This window comes from Gopherus evgoodei, chromosome 7 (assembly GCF_007399415.2).
Source record: "Gopherus evgoodei ecotype Sinaloan lineage chromosome 7, rGopEvg1_v1.p, whole genome shotgun sequence".
NCBI lineage: Eukaryota > Metazoa > Chordata > Testudines > Testudinidae > Gopherus > Gopherus evgoodei.
In genome coordinates, this window is record NC_044328.1 from 35054332 (window position 1) to 35074588 (window position 20257).

Consider the following 20257-nt stretch of genomic DNA (forward strand, 5'->3'; position numbering starts at 1 on the left):
GTTTGGTTGAGCTTAAAATAATGTAATAAAAATAAAGGCAATATCCAATTTGATCAACTACAAAGATCACAATATGAACAGATGGTAACTAGCTTGTATTAAAAAGTGTAAATATTAAAAACTTAAGCAGGTTAAGATATCCAGTCCACTTAATTCATTAGAATTTAACACATCTTCCAAGTTTGCATTAGTTCAGAATCACCCTTATTTTATCCCACTTACCATTAGTTCTCTGTGTCAGCTCTTCTTTGGTTTTAGTTAGCTCAACAGTAATTTTTCCCAGTTTTTGTTCAAGCCAAGCAATAGCTTCCTGTGGGTCTTCTAAGGATATAATATACCTGTGAGCTTCTTCTGCCTGCTTCTTAATATCAGTGACATCATCTTGGAGAAAATTAATAATGCCCTCGAGATCAATACAGTTCTCCGGAGCTACATTATTGCCTCCTTCCTAGAAAGGAAGTGAAAAAAGTGTTCTATGGTTATTTAGCAATGGCCTAAAATTGCTAAATCAGCTTCTAATAGCTATAATAGAACCCTAGGTTCTCTTTGGACAAATCTTAGTATAGCCACCCTTCCTATGAACAGTTGAACAACTTCATGAATTCACCCATGAAAGAAAAAGGATAAAACCTAGGAATTCCCAGATTTTAATCTTGACTGATACCACCTTGCACTATGGGGATATCTGCCTTACTCTTTTTTTTTTTTTAAGAAAACAGAACTTAAAAGCAAGGGTAAAAATCTTCCTCTGTTATAAATCCAAGTAACAGCAGAATTTTGCCCATAAACCACAAAAAAAGTACTGAATCTTGAGTTGGGAGAATGTGGAATATAACACACCAAAGTGTCAATTTCTGAGTTGTTATTAACTAGTGTCTGGAAATCTTAATATATTTTTGTAAAAGGGTAAAATAGAAGAGAGTTAAAGATACAGCTTTTTAAAATTAAGATGAAAAACAAGGGTAAGTAGAGGTTAAAGTAAGATGACAAAGGTGCAATATCCTGTCTCATGCCAAAAACAAGCACCAGGACCTAATTATGCCTTAAATACATATGCTACTCCCATTGCTTGAGATGTGCACACAAAAACTCTTTTTTGAAAAGATATTTAGGCTCCTATAAACATATTCAGTGTGAGTAGCCTAAAGTCACCTGAAATTAAACAAAATTAAATTCATATTAGATTCTACTATAAGCTATAAACGCATCCATCTTTTTAGCATACAAAGCCCACATTTTAGAACCTGAACTACTTACTTGTCATCTTATAGTGCACATCTCTAAATTTTCATCCCCTGAAAAATCCCTAAAACAGATCTTGTTGAAAGTTCTTTTATGACAAGCTAAAAGGTACCAACTTCTAATTTAATAAGAAATAAGGTCTACGCTACTTGGAACAAGAATTCTTGAAGTCACCACTACATCCATTCCTTGGCATCTGGAGTCAGTTTACATTAATATCCCACCATGAGAAGTACTCATCCCTTAACCATAAGTTAGGTTCTAGTACAAAGCCAGATTCTTCAATATGTAGGGAAAAAAAATTACCAGCATTCCAGCTCTTTCATTACAATGGGAATCCTTCGTCTCCTGTTCTTCATCCAGGTTTTTGGCACATTCGTTTACCAAATCCTTGTAGATTTCCAAGCGTTGTTCAGAAGCTTCTTCTAGCAACTCTCGTTCATGAGAAAGGCATTGCCTGTATTTAAAGAGTTCTAATGCTCGAAATTACTTTTTATTATTATTATAAACAAAGAATGTTAACGGATCTCTGACACTACACTTTGACTGTCAGAACCTGAGTATTCGCCCATGCTTGTTCATTTTGTGAACTGGGTTAATTTTAAGTTACAGCTGCTCTTTCTAACAAAACTTCACAAGTGTATATTAATCTTGCGGTCAGAAACAGTCCAGTAACTACAAATTACAAAAAATATTTATATAGATCAAGGATTTCACAAGGTTTTCTGAATCGTGCATATTACTAGAGGTAAATTGTACACTAAAATTTGTGTATATTTTTCAGCCATTCAAGCAGCTTTTGAGCCTTACATACCACAATTTCTTATAGCATGGTAATGTGCTCTGCATGCCCTCCTCTTGCATGGGAGCATATCTGCAGTTGATACAGAGACTGGAATTTACAGATGTCCAAAGTCTATCCCGAATCATGTCAAAGTTTTATTACTTAGTTCAAGACATCTAGAATTAACACATTTTATTGTTCGTGAAAGCATTTATATTGGACCATCAACTAGAGTAGATTTGCAACTGGTTTTCTTCCTGTAATTTAGCAGACAGTGCAATAGGCAGTTATATAGCTAAAACTTTATGTCTAAAGCCACTGAAAACAATTAGATGACATCCCCCCAATTAGATGACATTCTTTTTTGCCTTGGTAGTGTGAGAGATCTTAGGACTTCAGAATTATCATTTGTCTTTCATTGTTCTCCCCTTTCAGTGGTTTAAAATCAGTCAATACAGGACGCTGGGTTTTTTAATTTTTGTTTAATGTAAAGTTTAGATACAATACATGTTGGTTTCACAGCAAGTGGTTAATGTCAACTTGGGTATGAGGTTTGAACTAGTTTTGGCAGGTAAAAGGACTTCAGAGTAAGAAAACTGAGGGGAAGATCAGAGCAGTCAAAAAGAATTTGTAGTTCTTTCCTTTTACAAAGAATCGTAACCAATGTAATTTCTAAAAGAGGTGGGGGGGGAGGAGAAGGAGAACTCAATTTTATTTGAGCAAGTTCACCCATTTGGTATAGTGAAAAAGCAAACAAATTGACATCATGAAACAGAAAGCTGTTAAGATATAGCCTTTTTATCTATTTATTATTAAATGAAGCCTTGTATATACAGGAAAGTTTGCTATAAGCAGAGGTGTGAATATGAACAGATACACAGTGGGCTATGCCTGTATAAGCACTTATTCTAATTAAAAGAGTAACTTCTTCAGTTTGACATGTTTTCTAAGAAAGGGTTTAAGCTAAACCAAAACGAGAATCACGTATATTGGACACTGGAATAAGAGTGTCCGCACAGGGTGGAGGTGCAGGAAGGGGAAGCTATGTTAAACTTTCTCAACGCTAAATATTTCATTTTTACTTGCAACTGTAAAAGATACAAATATTTACCACCTACAGGCTAAGATTAAAAGACTGAGTTACACAAGAGTGTAAACTATGTACAACTAGAAGAATATAAAGAAATCTAAGCAACCGTTAACTTACCTGAAATCTGTTTCCCGTTGAGCAAAATACTGAGTAAATTCTTGTGTGACTTCTTCACGAATTTTTAATTCAAGGAGTAACTTATCTTTTCTCTCATTGATCAACTTGCTTTTCAAGTCTTCTATTATATTTAGTAGCCTCTACAATGATCACAAATAATCTTTTAATGCTTTTATAAAGGAAATCTTTCTGAAAACTTATTTCTTAAATCACTGCTCCAAGAATAAAAGGTTCTTCAAATATGAGAATATTGGTTCAGATTTCTTTTTGAAATGTGAGCAACTGTTGTGTCTAATTCTGCTACCATTATCGGAAAACAGGAGGATGGGTAGATAGATTAAATGTTGGTAAATTGCTGTACCAGTGCAAACCATCAATATTGTATATATACGTACATAGAACATGCATGTTCAAGAATCCAAAGAACATTATAAAGTATTATCTCACCTTTTAGAAAAAGTTTTTCTAAGAAAGATTGGAACTATTTATCTGCTTGAAACAAGGTTAAAATTTGGAGTTTTAAACAGTATATTTTTAAAAATAGACATTGTTTCTCAGGGAGCATTAGTTGGAGAATATATCACAGCACAATACAACCCAAAGCAAGAGTGGTTTCTAAATTTAGTATTGTCCCAGATTAAACGGATGAGCATGCTGAAACACAGAAAAAACTTTGCTTCCAGAGATCTTGCATGCATAGAATATAGGTATAAAGGATTTTTTAATATTACTGAAGTCCACAGCTTGCCCATGCTGTAAAAGACAGTACACTGAGAAGATGTCTATTTACATAGACTTTTAGTAACGGGTGCAACCAAACTTAAAAAGCCATTTTTACACAGTTTTCCGCAACAGACAGCATGCTTCAGTCCCCCACAAATACATTATACTAAGGATACCACCTACCCATCAAAAGTTATATCATATTGACTCTGAAAGCATTCCAGGTACATACCAGATACTCTTCTTTTCCAATAATTATTTTATTTTCCTCCTCGTCATTTAGCATCTCTTTTGCCATATCATACTCCTCCTCTTCAATTGGCATTTCTTTTGCCATATCATGCTCCTCATGTGTCTCATTGTTATCCACAGTTAAATCATCGTCGTCATCTTCTATCACATCTTCCAGACTCCTGTCCCAAAGTACAGTGGCTCTTTTTCTTGCTACCTGCATTTTAGTATCCACATTATTTATGAGAGAGACTTCTCTTGCAGACTTCTGGACAAATGGCTGATCTTGGGGAGCATTAGAAGTGTCTAGAACACAAATCTGTTGAGGGAAAGAGGTTGTCAATTATGTGTTAGACACTGATTAAGAGAATACTAAGCACTTATGGAGGTAACTGATATTCATGGCTGCAGGCTAGCACGCAACTACTTCATTTTGTTGGCAATGCCCACTTGCAGTTACCACACCTGAAATTTTCTGTCACACTACAAAAAAGAGGAGTAATTTTGAATTGCAGAGAAGAGCAGGAATCATGCAGAAACTGCACTGTTTTGAGACCCAGCATTCTCCTGGAATGAAGCACTGGAGATTGGCTAGAGGGACAAAACCACCTCAGGAGTGGGGTTGCTAATTCCTTTGGCATAGAAGAACTGCTGCTATGTTATTTTGGCAAGAACATTGGGAGACTCTCTCAGGAGCCAAAGGCAGCTTGTCCCTTTCGCAGAGTCAGACTGCAGTTAGTGCTGGAGACTAAGTAACTCTCCCCAGAGACTGGAGGAATTAAAGGGGGAGGAAAAAACCTGATGTACTTCTCACCACATGCCTGCTGAGAATAAATAGCTTATAATCAATAAGAGAACAGGGAGACATGTTTGCATTAAAAATATGAATGTTTAAAATTTCTGTATCAGGTCAGAGATAGGACGAGCCACATGTGTGGAAGTTGGAATTTCTAGGGATTATGGTTCTCTAGCTGGCAGAGTTCAAGAGAGCATTGTAATCACAAAAGCTTTTTGTAAAAAGATTTTTTTTAAATGTTTCCTTCCCAAAACTATGAAGTATTTCAACCAGGAAATATTATAGAACATTAAATTTGATCATGAGGAGACTAATTTAGAGACAAAATTCAAAAAAATCACTGAAGTATAATATGCAAGGAATTTTAGAGACTTGCTTTAAGTGCAAGTATAACTTGTATCGATATGGAACTACTAAATTATCTTCATAATGCAACTTTGAAGATTTAAAAAAAAAATAAAAAGCTACAAAGTTATAGTGCACTTACTTTTTGGGCAATTGCTGAGAACTTTAGCACATTGAGGGTTTCATCATATGCACCAGCACACTGGCTGATGTTTACTATCATATATACCTTCCCTTTTCCACTGAAAAAGCCTTGAAGGAAGTGAGTTAGTTTACTTTCCCGAAATGGTATATGCAGCTGCAGCCTAAAAATAATACCAAAGTTAGATACATTCCAGTTCAGTAGGAAAAAAAGCCTCAGTCATAACATTTCAATCTGCAATTCCTGGATTATTTAACCCTATAAAAAACAGACCACATTAGGTCTTAGAAATTTAAGCATTAAAAATGTGTTAGTATGATAGTAAGCTATCACACTTCTAAAGATTCTACTTCTTATAGGTATTTTTAGTACCTCTCACATTACTGTAAAATTGGAGAAAGCTGCAGCAAACAAAGTACGTACTTGACAGCACTTTGTACTTAGCCAGTTTCACTATTTCTCCTGTGTAGTGGTTGTGTGGTTCTCCCATACAGTAATGGGGGTGAGCATGCAGAGAAAGAAGAGTTGCTGAATCACAAGACTGCAGGATTTCTAATTGATGATGTCTCCCTAATTTAATGCCACCCTGTGCAGAGCCAACACGAGCCTTATGAACCATTTACTCTAGTCTGAGGGCGTATGAGGAACTTAAGTGGTACATGGGCTTTATGCTAGCCCTTTAGAGAAAAGGGTAATGGATTGAGGTAAAACCATTGTGATGTGGTATGGTGTCCAGAGATATCTATTAATTATAGCCACAGTTGTCCAAGGGCAGCTACTCTCTGCACTGTCCTAAGATTGAAGATTCCTTTCCATATTTAGAATTTGACCTACTGCTAGATGCAGTCCTCCCCCGGCCCCCAATCCACCTTCTCTGCCGAGAACCTCTGGTGCTTCACCAGCCTGGCCTGTACCTTAATGCTGGTCCTGACTTCCAATAACCAAGCACAAGCAGACAAGTGTACAGCTCAGGAAGAGCGAAGGGGTTTCCTGCCACAAAGCTTGGTTTACAAATAAAGCAGTCACTAGTCATGGAAGACTAAGCAAATTTATTCAAATTCCTACAAATTTTGAATAATCAGAATGAATAGCAAAATGTCTAAAAAGTGTATTAACTGCTACATTTTCAAAAAACTACTCCTTAGTGTGTTTAATCAGACTTCCCAGAAATTTTGCACATTTGGGCTGAAGAGTGGAAAATTTATCAAACTGCTTTTTCCAACGTAACTACAGTTAACATTTGTGCTACATGTTGTAGAAAGAAAAAATTGTGGCTTTATAGAACAGCTAAAGGTATAGCACCTACTTTGACTGTTGACTGTTCTTGAGTGCATTGATGCATTTGCCTAAAATCAGTAGAGAGGTGTTAATATTTCCACTCTCTTTCAATCTATCACCTTCATTGCGTGTCTTGGTACATCTCTCTGAGCCAGCAAGATCACAGAGCGCCAATCTGAAAATACAGATTAATAGTTATTTTGCTTTTCAGACGTTTTGAAGTCAGCAAAATGTTAGCTTTGAAATAAACACACTTACTCACTGACTCGTGTTACATTAGGTGCTTCAGAATCTTCAATCTTTAACATTTTAACAGTGAATATGCTGTGACTAAAAGATAGATACAAATTTAAAAAAAGAAAAAACACTGGTCTAATTTCAACATTACTTAAAATCAAAACATTTTAGTCTCTATAATGCCTGTGTGGGGAGAATTTCATGATTGAAGATAGGGTGTTAAGGTAAATGTTCATGTTACAGCATGAGTGTGTGTATGAGAATATACACTTGAGACCTAAATGCAGCCTTTTTTTAATTGCTTGAACAGGCCAAGTAGCAGACTACCCCATACTCAACATTCTATTTATTATTAGAAGCCCAAGGACTTTTCAAACCCCAAATGAGACTGGAATATAAAGGCAAACAAACTTAACAGCTAAATGCCTTACCTTCAAGGAGGGCATTTCAGCAAAAAGGTGTTCAGTTCTTATGTAGGTCAATCTTATTGCAAGATTTGAGCAAAAATTGCAGTTTTTGTTCACCATTAAAGTAGGCCAAATGCGGAAGCTAAAAGGTCTGGACTCTCTCATCAACACAAGCTCCACAGAGATTTTAAAAATTGGTCAGTGTGGTTTGTGTATTCTACTACCCTATATTGAACAATACCAACAACAGTTCTCTCACCTTCTACTGGAGTAAGTATTCAGTTTTGTGCAAGCAATACTCTGGTGCTTCAACCCGAGCTTCAGAAGTTTAAAAGCTTCTTTTGAATCAGAAACCTGAATCCACTGCAGATCTTGAAAGGAAATACCAAGATTTCATGGGCCATACATTATTTAATACATATATCTTGATTAGCACTAGAATAATACTTTCATTTAGACTGCGTTTTTGCTTTAGCATGCCCTCTTGTGAAAATGGCAATCACACTTGACAACTCTTTGCAATCAATGGAATCAATCTTACTGAAAAAAGTCATTGATCAGTATTTTGAGTCTACAAAATAGTGAAACCCATATTGATAAACGCAACAGTGCTTGTACCTGAAACCACCACAAGAGAACTTCAAGCAATATTAAGATGGTAACTTCTGTTAACTAAAAACACGGGAAAAATACAGTAAAATTAGCCAGCAATAGCTCTCAAAGTAATACTGGACTGTGACAAAAATCAAAAGTTAAATCAAATTTTGTTTCTTGTTTAGTTTATGCAGCCTTGTATTCTTGAGTTGATGTAGCCCTCAGTGTAATGGTATGTACTAAGACATGGCTGTAAGACCTTTTCTGATCCTGTATAAAATGCATGTTTAGAATCTCTGTAGACAGGAAGTGGCATGTACACCAGTTTAACTTTTTAGGGTAGGTCTACACTGCAATTAGGCACCTGCAGCTTGCACAGGCCAGCTGACTTGGGCTTGGGCTAAGAGGTTGTTTAACTGCAGCGTAGATGTTTGGACAGACCCTCCTACCTCGCAGGGACCTAGAGCCCAGGTTCCAGCCCGAGCCCAAAACATCTACACTGCAGTTAAAACAGCCCCTTAGCCTGAGTCAGCTGACATGGACTTATCCATGGGTTTTTAATTGTAGAATAGATGTACTGTTAGGGGCTGAAGCTATACTTTCCAAAGGGGGTGGAAAAAAAAAGCTCACACCACCATCATGCCCAACACGCACAAATAAACCCTTATTGGGCCTTCTAAACTGCACCTGGTTAGGTCTCTCTGCCTGCCTGGGGTGCAAGCAGGCAAGTCAGCCCTTGCAGAATTTCCATGAATAATTCAACTTAGTTGTGATCAGTGTAGCCTGAGAGATTTGAAGACAGCTCCTTTCTTGAGGGAAGCCTATTATAATTGTGTGGCTGAGCTTTCACCAGACAGAGATATTACATGGCATGAGACTCTTCCTACACTTAGTTCTGCTTTTTGATGTCTCTGGAATTCTTTTGTTAAAAACAAAAAAGATACTATGTAAAATCAAACAAACAGCTTTCTTCAGTTTTGTTTCTAACATTTATGGTATTAGGAAAAAATAGACTTCGGGAAAAGAATTTTCTACAGAGAAAGTTATGAAATGGGATACAGGACCCTAGGAAGTGCACTCTGGAAATTAGGGGAACATTGTGGAAAACCTCCTAATAAAGTGCATGCACATATGTACACATACACAAGCACTTTAAATTTGGGGGAGTGAAAACTTGGAAACATTGCCATTTTCAGAAAGGATTACTCACGCTTGATACACAAAGTAAAGACATTCCTTATCCTACTACAAAGTTAATTCACATTCTTCAATGCTGGCACCAGGATGAATACACCTGAAATTCAAACAAGTTACCACTTATTATGCTGGTTATGATATGTCAGTTACCTTTTACATAAGAGCAGCCTTTGATGTCTTGAGCAAGACGTAGCACCTTTCTTTTCTTGTCATTTGACACTGGGAGTAGCAAGTCATAAATGCACTCATTGTAAATCTCACAAAAGGAAACCCAAACAGAAAATTTCATGTAGCTTGCCACACTCGTGTTAGGTTGTTCAGGTTCTTTTAGGAGTTCTTCCAAGTCTGCCAAAACATTTATTCAGTTACACAAATGCCCTGCTCAAATGAAGCCTTTAAAGCAATATGATAATTAACTTTTAGCTCAAGTTATATCTCAGCACAGAATTGACTAAATTAGATATTACAAAATATGAACTTGGATCAGATCAGACTACTTTACAACAGTAAGAAGCAATTGTGATCAATAAGCAAAAAAACATTTTTTGGTCAACTGTGAATCTCTACCTACCTACATTACATTTTATCATGACAATCACTGAAGCTCACCTGTTCTTATTCAGTGGCAATAATTGGTTTAATACCAAGTTTTATTATATACTTGAACTAACATCTTCAGAACATACTTGTTTAAATTAACACTACTTTTAAATCTTTCCTTTTAAAAAAAACATAGATATATCAAATAATATTGTCAATCTATAGGGCTTATTTTTGGATTTCCCCACCCTCATAGAATAAATTTAATTATAAGTAAGTGCTTATAAGAGTTGCTATGATGACAGCACTAGAAATACCACCATTACCAGCAGGACAGGTTTCCCCTCTACCCCAGCCACATCCTACTCTGCAGTCTGCCTTAATTCAGACCTAGATGAGTACTGCAGTCTTCTTATCAACTTTATCTTTGGTCTCTGACAAGTCTAACAATTGGAGTGGTTTGTGTCATGAGACCCATCCACAAGAAACTATATATAGACCAATTTGTTTCACACAGCGCAATTGCTGTCAAATGACAAAACACTTTCATCTACCAGAAACCTGGGCTCCAAGTGAATCACTGATCTAGAGAATGGCCCTCAGCCTCTTAAATAAAAGAAGGGGGCAGGGGAATTAAATGGTTTTAATATAGAACATACCTTCAGATGATTCTGAAGTTTTGCTGTGATTGTTTATGGTATTTTGAGAGTCTACCTATAAAACAAGTACAAAAGAAGGAACAAAGATCGATTTTAAAATAATTTTGTCCTTATGTCACGGTCAATAAAATAATATTAGGTATTTAAATCCATTAATTTTGCAACATAGTACTACGGCTCCACTGAAGGCCAATCAATTTTAGCAACGATACGCCAATAGAAGTTTACTGGCCACATGAAGTTTCCAGTGGTTGCTAATGTCACAAGACTAGAGAACCGCACCTCCAAATTTCTAATGGGCTGCATTCAGACTAACAAACTTGGAACAGCAACAAAAAACTAGAATGCTCACTTGAAGAGCTTAGCTAAATGATTGTATCACCACATATCCTGTTAAGAGACCATGCTAAAGTCTGTTTCAAGCTGAAATTAAAAAAAATTAGATTCCAACGACTATGAGGTACCATTTTTTGCTAAACTTATACTTGTAAAATCAAAGGAAGAGGAATTCCTACTGCTAATACTTAAGTTTATGTATACTTCCAATATCCAGTTTTGTAATGGTAACACACACAGTATGGCTGCCAATAGCAGAAATTGAATTCATCTACCAAGAACTATAAATGCAAGTACAGTGAACCTTCAAAAGAAAAACAACATGGATCAAAAGTGAGGTTCTTTATATCCCCATGATAAGCTGATATCCCATCAACTGATTCATGCAACAGCCACAAAAGCCAAGTGGTTATATTACTAAAACATCAAAGAGGATTTTTAACTTTATACACACAGGCACAATCCTGGCCCCACTGACATAAAATGGCAGTTTTTCCACTGATTTCAGTGGGGCCACGATTTCAACCACCAAGCATAGGTTACAAGACATCTCTCCCCAGTCTATTCTACTTTCTCACCTTCACCAACCTGTGTCTGGTACTTTCCTCTACCCTTTTAACTGCTCCGGCACCCAGATTCAAAAACATAAGCAAAAACACACATCTACTTTTCTGATGTCTTTAAAATGTGTTAGGTGCTGACTGAAATATAAGAATCCATATGTTGGAACTTTGTTTTAACTTAAGATTTTTGCCTGTAATCTCCCAAATCGATGTTTTAGTTTTAAAAAAATCTTTGATATTTTCTGTGCTCTCTTTATACAAGTTTGTAATCACATTTAAGAGATTTTACTGGAAAGCTTTGCTTTTAAACTTTGCTTTTAAAGATCACACAATAAATGTGCTCCATCTCACCAAAAGTACCACCACTAGAATATCCAGAGGACAGCCTGGCATTTATTTGGGTTAATTTTCAATCTGCCTTTATAAAGAAAGGGCAACTCTCTCCAGGTAGTCCCAACTTCCCACCTCCTGTTCATTTTTGTTTGTGATGTTTCATGCACTTTAGAATTTTGTTTCTATATCATGGTAGATGCCATTTACATTTCAAGTCACTCAGCTAGTTGATGTTTATGTTAACAGAAGACTAGGCCACTCTGGAACGTCAGCATTCCAGATAACTTTTTTCTTACCACAACCCAAGAATACAGTGCTGCTTCACTATACTCCAGGGCAGAACAGCAGCAAAGGTAGGAATAACTGGGTGAAGCTCCATCAGAAAACCCATTTCAATCCACTCCTTATACTAAATCCCATCTTCCTGTTCCAAAAAAGTCTTCCTTTTCATTTCTACAAAGTTTCCATATCCAAACTTTTAGCCACATCCATGTTTGACTGCTGCCTCACCTTACTGTCACGAAAAGATCAATCTTACAAACTCAGTTGCGTGTGTATACACATATGATCTGTGTGCACGCGCGCCATACAAAAAGTTTTGCCATACCTCTTTCGTTAGACGAAGTATTGAATTTTTAACAGCAATTTCTTCTCTCACTTGATCTTTAGTCAGCCTTATATAATCTCTACATCGAAGGGGTTTGAAATCCATATCTGGATACAGTTTGCCATGAATGCTTTTAAACAACATATCCATAGCTCTTGGCAGAATACCAATGTCAGCTTCTGTCCCTGTAATCAAAATACAAGAGTTATATCAAGGCCCTATAGGCTCTTGGAAAGCAAGACATTGGTGAAAAAGTTAGAACTCAACTTTCCCTTCAGGCAGTAAAAAGGAAGTAGAGGTCTTTTCCCCCTCATATGCCATCATAGTTACAAGGCAAGCTGCACCTTAAATACCTTTGTAGTCCCTCAAGTGCACCCTTCAGGCAACAGGCTTCACTTCTCTCAAGTGTAGAAGCCCACAGTTCAATCTTGGTTGGACTGACTATCTGGGTTGCTGCCCCTCTTGTTTCCAACTGTGTTAACCCAACAGGTCCAATTGTATTTGGCACCTGCAAGAAACTTCTGTACAGTAGACTCTGACCAGTGACTGATTAAAGCAACTCAAACAGCTTCATGGATGTTTATCCATCCAAAGAGAAAAGGGTTAAGACAACAAAAGCTATTACACATCTGGTCTTACCTACACTTTATCCTTTCCTTGAAAGTTTATGAAGGTTCCACTTAACCCGGATTCTCTCCCTCCTACCTGCAATCCCATCCTTTACCTCAGGCAGAGACAGACGGCCCTCCTGCATTCTCCGCCTGTGTCTGTCACTAGCAGCATCTAAGCTCCAACAGCAGCTGGCAACTCCCCTCCCTCAGAATTAACTATTTATGGTCCTTTTGATCTCTAGGCTCTGGCACTGATAATACAACTGTGTAATTTTTTGTTGGTGCCCGAAAGGAACCTCTTCCCACTTGGTTGCCCACCCATTATTCCTTAGCAATTGTTTACCCTGAGAGATCTTCTAACTATTTTTTGTTCCTGCTTGCTCTTCCTAACCATGCCTTTTAATTCACTTTTTAGTCAGACAGAATCGAGCAGGTAAACCAAATTATATATCAATACAGATATTTCCCTTGTTCTCCCCATATGCCCTTTGGCATGAGCGTTCAGTGATTAGAAGGGATGGTCATGTAAGCCAATTAGCAGAATTAGACCAAAAGTGAGAAATTATATTGATAATACTTGAAGGGGGGAAATAAGACCATGGCATTAACTATCAAACTCAGAACAGCAGCTCAGGTCACAGTACCTTTTATTTTCTTACTTGACCAAGGAGGGAGGTTTACTCACTACCACCTCTCTCCAAGTACACTTGATAAGTGTAACGTACAAGATGGAGTATCCTGCCTTCAGACAGGAAGATACATAACTTAAACAAGTGATCTCATTTATCTCTCTGGTGGCAATTTGCCTAAGTCTCAAAACCGTAACACTGTGTGACAGTGTGATTAACAGAGTTTTTGCTCAGGAGAGTCTGACTAGAGCAGAAGGCAAGAATACATGTGTGCGGGCAAAGCAATCTGGAAGGCATTTTACTCCACTTACCTGCACTATGGTTTCACACCCCTTCTCTTTCACAAGCACCTTGCATTCGTGACCAGTGACTAAAAGGCACTTTGTAGTGTTAGAATTCTTTTAACTGACAGGATCTCTGGGGTGCAGCCTAGGACTGTGGGACCGCTTAACCTCTCTCCAGCCTGGGCTGTCTCACAGTGCTTTACTAGTGACCAGCAGCAAGCCCTTTCAGGCACTGTAGTCAGCGCAACAGCATGTGGAGCCCCACACACCCAGCTACATTGCATGAATGCTCCCAGAGCCACTCATGAATCACACAGAGAAAGCACTAAAGCCAAATCCCCCCAACTCTGTACCTCAGGAATATACCATCTTGCGCTTCTCATGATGGGCAGTGCAGATTTATTAATTGGTTCACCACTTCAGCAATGGAAAGTGGATATACACTAGCCTTTGCAAACCCTGACAGATTTGCCACAAACTTACTGGTAAAGATAAACAGTTAAACCACTGCATTTACTATAAAACGAGATTTTAAGTGATAGGCAAAAAGTCAGAGTTAGTTACCAAAAGAAATAAAAAGATAAGCACACAGTCTAAACTCTCAACTCTGTTAGACTGGGAAACATCTAGATTAAGCAGCTTCTCCCCCTACTGGATATTGCAGTCCTTAATATACAGATTTGTTCTTTAAACCTGGGCCATTCTCCTCTGTTGGAGTCTTGTTTTTTCAGTGTCAATGGGCTAGTGCTTCAATGAGGCTTGAGTGGTTGCAGTGCTCTGAAGGAATAACAAAAAAACCCACCCCCACGAGGGGTGTAGCTGGTGCACTGTCTACACTGCCATTTTACAGTACTGAAACTTACTGCGCTCAGGGGGGTGTTTTTTCACACTTCTGAGTGAGAAAGTTGCAGCGCTGTAAATTGCCAGTGTAGACAAGCCCTTAGTAGTTTGCATCATACGTAGGGGCAGGAGAAGGGCCCAATATGTGTCTGCTTTTTGTGCTTGGAAAAACACAAGTCCAGGCACGTCTAGGGGCACTGCTGAGTCTCCACACAAGGCTGAGCAACTTCCATGGTGTGGCCTCATGCAGGTGAGTCACTCAATTGTAGCTTCCTTGCTGGACAATTGTTGTGAATGGGTTGTTTGAAACCCCACCCGGGGGTTGGTTACTTTCCTTTCTGTTGCCTCTGGGGAGCGAATATCTGGCTGATTCCTCAACTTACAACATGTTTTAGTGACAACCATACAGCACAATTCTCATAACTTCATATGTATTAATATATATATATGGAGAGAGAGAAATTACCTTCAGCAGATCATAACCTTGCCCCAGATACATATAAAGCAGGCCTCATAAGGTAAGATTACGATTATATATTAAAAAAAAAAAAAAAAAAAAAAAAAAAAAAAGAGGAATATGGGGGTTACAAGATGCTCCCCCGAGGTATACTATATCACATTGTCCATTTTAAATACACTTTTTTAAAAGCATAAAGTGCAGCACTACCCTAGCACCCTGTGTCTCTGGTGCTGGCAGCTGTACTAAATATAAAGAAGTAGTGGTGATACCAAGAGGCTATGTTGCGGCTACTGCTCATTGGGACATTGTAAGGGAGTGGTTTCAGATATCATTAACTTGAAATCTAGCCAGTTTGAAAGAATTTCAGTGTCATATCTGCCCCCCTTCTCCAACCCACCTCCAGCACTGTGTTTTTACAGGTTTTTTTTTTTTTTTTAATAAGATATAATTGTCCCCCTGTTGCTGTTGGAAAGACCCTCACAAAACACCAGTAGAAGCTGGCTAACTCCATTGAGGGAAGCCATTAAGCCGACTATACAGAAAGTACTATCAAATGCACTATCTATACAGTTCAAAACGAAAAAGGCTTTTTCTCCAGTTCTGTTATTTGTAATACTAGGAAGTTAAAAAAAAGTGATTTCAATATATTAAATTTGGTGTACTTTTCATATTCTCTGCCAGTCTCATACATTTTACTATTTTGAACTGAGAGCTTTGCTATATTTTGCAGCTTTTCAGAAACACCACAATACATAACACTCTGCAGAGTGTTAAGATAACACTGCTAAACTTTTTGCAACTTTCAGGTTATCTATTTGAGATCAGAAATCAATTCTTACATATTTGAGCAAGAGCAATTCCTGAGATTAATGACCATCTGGAAGAGTTGCCAGTGCTCATTAACCATAACCTATCACCTGTTCTTCAGGAAGTAATCTGTAAAAAGATTACTACTGCTAATAAAGCAATTGTTTAATTGTTTCAATAAAAAGCAATCAGAATAGTGCTGTCAATCTACCTGGTATTTCTAGATAATTAACACCTAATACAGCAGCCACAGCTGTTTTGTTAATTATGATCTATGATTGAATTCACACAAGACTAGGTATGTCCTATTTTCCTTCCTTTTACAGGAAAATTTCTGGAACTAAAGGAAGGATGACATCTGCTGGTCTGCAATGATGATGATTGTTAACAGTACAAAAATATTGCACTATTGGAGCAGCATAGATTGATTTAAATCGAAGTACTTTAAATCAAGTGGAAAGAGTCAATTTAAATAATCAATTGTAATCAGCTTTTCCATTTGTACTTCAGGTATTTTCTAAAAAAAGAAGTGCACTTTTATTGGTTATTATAACCATTAAACATGTTGATTCACAAGTAAATTGTGCCTTTACATGAGATTTGGTACATCTTTTTGCTACCTAGGCTGGTAAACTATATACACATTTAATAAGAATTTGAAAATATTAGGCTTTATAATTACTTAATTGTACATTTTAGTATGTTAGAAAATAGTGAATGCTATATTGCTTATTTACCTAATACACCTTTACCTTGATTTAACATGACCCAATATAAACACAAATTCGGATATAAATGTGGTAAAGCAGTGCTTCAAGGGGACGGGGCTGCATGCTCTGGTGAAGCAAAGCAAGTTTGGTTTCACCTATAAACATAGTAAGATTTTTTGGCTCCCAAGGACAGCGTTATATCAAGGTAGAGGTATAAATGTTTTACACATTTGTGTCAAGCCACATTAGGATGGCAAACAGAATTTAATCAAACAAAACAGCATATAAATTTTTATTAAACAAAACCTAAAATGTTTTACATACAAACTTCTCTTATCAAGACAAGTTCCACAATATGACTAAATGATGTATTAAAGATTTATCAGTAGAGGGATTAACTGTAGTCAGTGAATTAAATTGTCAGGTCAGCCTGGGAAATTTTTCAAATATGCTTAAGTGAAAGTGACTGGAGCTAAAGTTACTAGTTGTCTAGGTCTCTTGAAAATGACCCATCTAAGCTACTTAGGCTATCTTTCAAATTTTTAAAAACTAATACAGCTCATCCCCTCCTTTCTTGTATTCATTCATCAACTGGAAGAACAAGACGAGTTTTCCTGCTTTTTCAATTCCCCATCAATATCTCAACTTTGGATGAATTAGTCCAAATAATGAACATATTCCCTGTGCCTGCAGAAGAGGCTACTGTTTTCAAAAGCTGGATTAGCAATTAAATGCTGGTTCCAGGACTTCAGCTAGGACTTCCTTCAATTCAGTGGTGTGACTTACAAGCACGTACTGCTTGAATGGTTCACCTCCAGTCCTGAAATTTGTTATGGTTGGCATGACCAATAGGTGATTATTAGATACGCATGTCATAACAGCATCTTCTTCAGCAGTTAGGCTTCTACCCCAGTATACTGGGTTGAGACTATTAGCAAGAAAATGGAGGTAGAGCAAGTGCTTGATACATCTGCTTCTTTACTGCCTGCAATTTCCTTTCTTCAGTGTCTCCTTTAGTTCCTTCCAAAACTCGACTGCATCGGTGATACAGTAGTCATCTTTCTGCAGTTTGTCCAAAGCTAAGGAAATATACTGAAACCTATCTTCCACAATTCTCTTTAGTCTGATGTTGACTGTGATAGTTCCATCAATTTGTGAAGAAAAATCGTGACAAAATAATAGAGTAAGCCAGTTCTTAAGATGCAGCTCAAAATAGTTAGACACTGAATTCCATCATACAGCCTGAGGAAAAATTAGTTTTGATTCTCCTTCTCTGGTCAGAGAAGCTGAAGCAAAGTGATTGTTATGGAAGTATTGTGCAGTTTCAACATTTTCCTTTATTCCCGAGTAGTACTGAAGTCTTTGGCAAAGAAAACTACCCCATCAAATAAGCACTGCACTCATAATACATTTCTCATCATTGTCTCTTAGATTTGTTTCCTGGATTTTTTTCCTCATCTTTCTTACATTTGCAGCATTATCTACAACCAACCTACACACTTGATTTTTGTTTGTTATAGCTTTTGCTGCTACTACTTCTAATTATTCTGCTGTATGGGCATTTCTTGATGTATTAATCATTTCTGTAAGATGGACAACCCCATCTTGTCATCACACAATCACATATTACTGGATCATTGTGTACATTGCTATACCCATCAAGACTCTGATTAACTAAAAATTCCATCAATGTTTTCTGCACACTGTTCAGAATTCCTTCTCATACACTGTATCCAGCAACCTTTTAGAGATGTCTGGTTTTCTGGGTGGAGTGTAGCCTGGTCGTAATGACTGAACCATGTCAATGAAATAGTTGTGTTGAACAAGATGAAACGAAGAATTTCTTGTATACATGAATTAAGCAATCTTTTCATCTACAGAATATTGCTGGAATTTGCTGGTCTTGATTATGAACTCATCCATGGTTTTACTTGAAGAAATTTTTTTGGTTAAAGATAAATAAATACAGGTAGTTACTGTCTCATGTATTTTTAGTTGCAGCACTATTGGTGGTATCAGTAGATGACTCTGAAGTTGTAGTTGTTACAGATAATGGATGTTCATAACCCCTTATGAATTAACTGGACCTGAAACAAAAATGATAAAGAAAAAAAGTTACTCTCACTCACTGAGTACTAAATGCACTGTATTATTTTATTTAGATTGTAAGTGAAAGATTCCTCCTCAAAGCTGTTTCTATCACAATTTATTTTAAATCCAATTTTATAGCAAAATAAGGATTATCTAAATCTATTTAGAACCTTATCTGGAGTAACGCCAAACTGCTTGAAAAGAGTTTTAAATGCTAAAATTCATAAATGCCTAATACAACTTCACTTTTAAACAGGAAATCTTCACTTAGGATGTTTGATTATATTGAGCAATTTAAAAAATTGTGTTTCAGAAGCCCATCAGTAACAATTTAAAAAAAGGTAATTGATAAACATCTTTTGAATTCACAAATAATTCACCCAAATATACATTTTCATACATTTGTGCTTATCATTTACTAGCACAGTAAGACATGGTAAACAGCTCATAAAATGGTGCAAAAATATATGTTCACTAACCAATTGATCCAGATTGTTCAGATTTGTCTACATCATCATCTTCATCTTCAGTCATTGCCTTCTGAGGAGTATTTTCATAATGTTGTTTCATTCTGACAATCATGCTTTGTATCTCTTTGCTGCACTATTTACATTTGGCACATGTTCCTTCCTTCCAGTGGTACAGGAATTTCTTGAGAATAATCTGAAAACCGTCTTTTTTTTACGAACTGCAGCCATGGCAGTTTTTCCTCCTCCAGTCCCTGGGTGCTGAAATCAACACTATAGGCTGCACTCTGAAGAACCTTGTCCCTTCTTCCCACAATATACTGCTTTGACACTAGTGTTGCTCCTTCCTGGTTCCACACACTGTTCATTCTCCCTTGTTACATTACTCCCTGAACCACCCCATCCCAGGAAAAACAAAAAACCAAAACCAATCCATGACTTCAGCTGGTATAACCCATTTTAACACTGCAGCATTTTATTTCTTTAGAAACTGAGGCAGACATTTGAGAACAAGGACATTTCTTGAAGTACCCAGAACCATGGGCTGGTATGGCAGATCAATGTTTTACCATGAGCTGGAGAGTAAGTTTCCATGTTGGGCTGGAATCAAATATTCCGATTCAAATGAGCCAATCAGAGCTCAGGTAAGGAGATACTATAAAATAGGAGTAAGACCACCCAGGTGGGCTCAGTGGTTGATCCTTATGAGATAGATGGTGTCTCTTGGAGTCAGAGGCCAGGTCCCAATGCTTGTGATGACTTTACCAGTCTCTTGCACCCCGTAGCCCTGAGACCTCACAGGATCAAGCCATTAATACAGAACATGACCTACTGCAGGGGTGCTGAATCAAACTGCAAACCATGTATATGACAGAAATCACTTCAAGCCAGAGTGCAGCAGCACCTCTAAACAACTCTAGTTCCAACACCTATGCCCTATTGAGCCAGATTTACAAAAATTCACCTCAAAAGTTAGAATTGAGGGGGGGGAGGAGGGAGGGGAAGAGGGAGAAAAGAGAAAAATCTTTTTTATATAGAAAAGCAGCCTTTAATTAAAAAAAATGTTGATAGTCTCATGGATTCAGCATATTTTTTTTTGTATTTAAAATGTATTGAGCTAATAAATTTGGGCCTTTA

General features: G+C 37.2%; 1 protein-coding gene across 2 annotated transcripts in view; it reads right to left on the reverse strand.

The window, feature by feature from the left end:
- The window catches only part of KIF20B (kinesin family member 20B), an 87009-nt gene that overhangs the window by 55099 nt on the left and 11653 nt on the right, over positions 1-20257 (reverse strand). For both annotated transcript variants that reach the window (XM_030569885.1, XM_030569884.1), the window contains exons 6-16: positions 12222-12406; positions 10383-10437; positions 9334-9528; positions 7652-7763; positions 7007-7078; positions 6777-6923; positions 5471-5633; positions 4189-4506; positions 3234-3373; positions 1549-1699; positions 223-448 (exon numbers count right to left, since the gene is read on the reverse strand). In XM_030569885.1, coding sequence (XP_030425745.1) covers positions 223-448; positions 1549-1699; positions 3234-3373; positions 4189-4506; positions 5471-5633; positions 6777-6923; positions 7007-7078; positions 7652-7763; positions 9334-9528; positions 10383-10437; positions 12222-12406 — 1764 coding nt within the window. The remainder of the gene's footprint in view (positions 1-222; positions 449-1548; positions 1700-3233; positions 3374-4188; positions 4507-5470; positions 5634-6776; positions 6924-7006; positions 7079-7651; positions 7764-9333; positions 9529-10382; positions 10438-12221; positions 12407-20257) is intronic.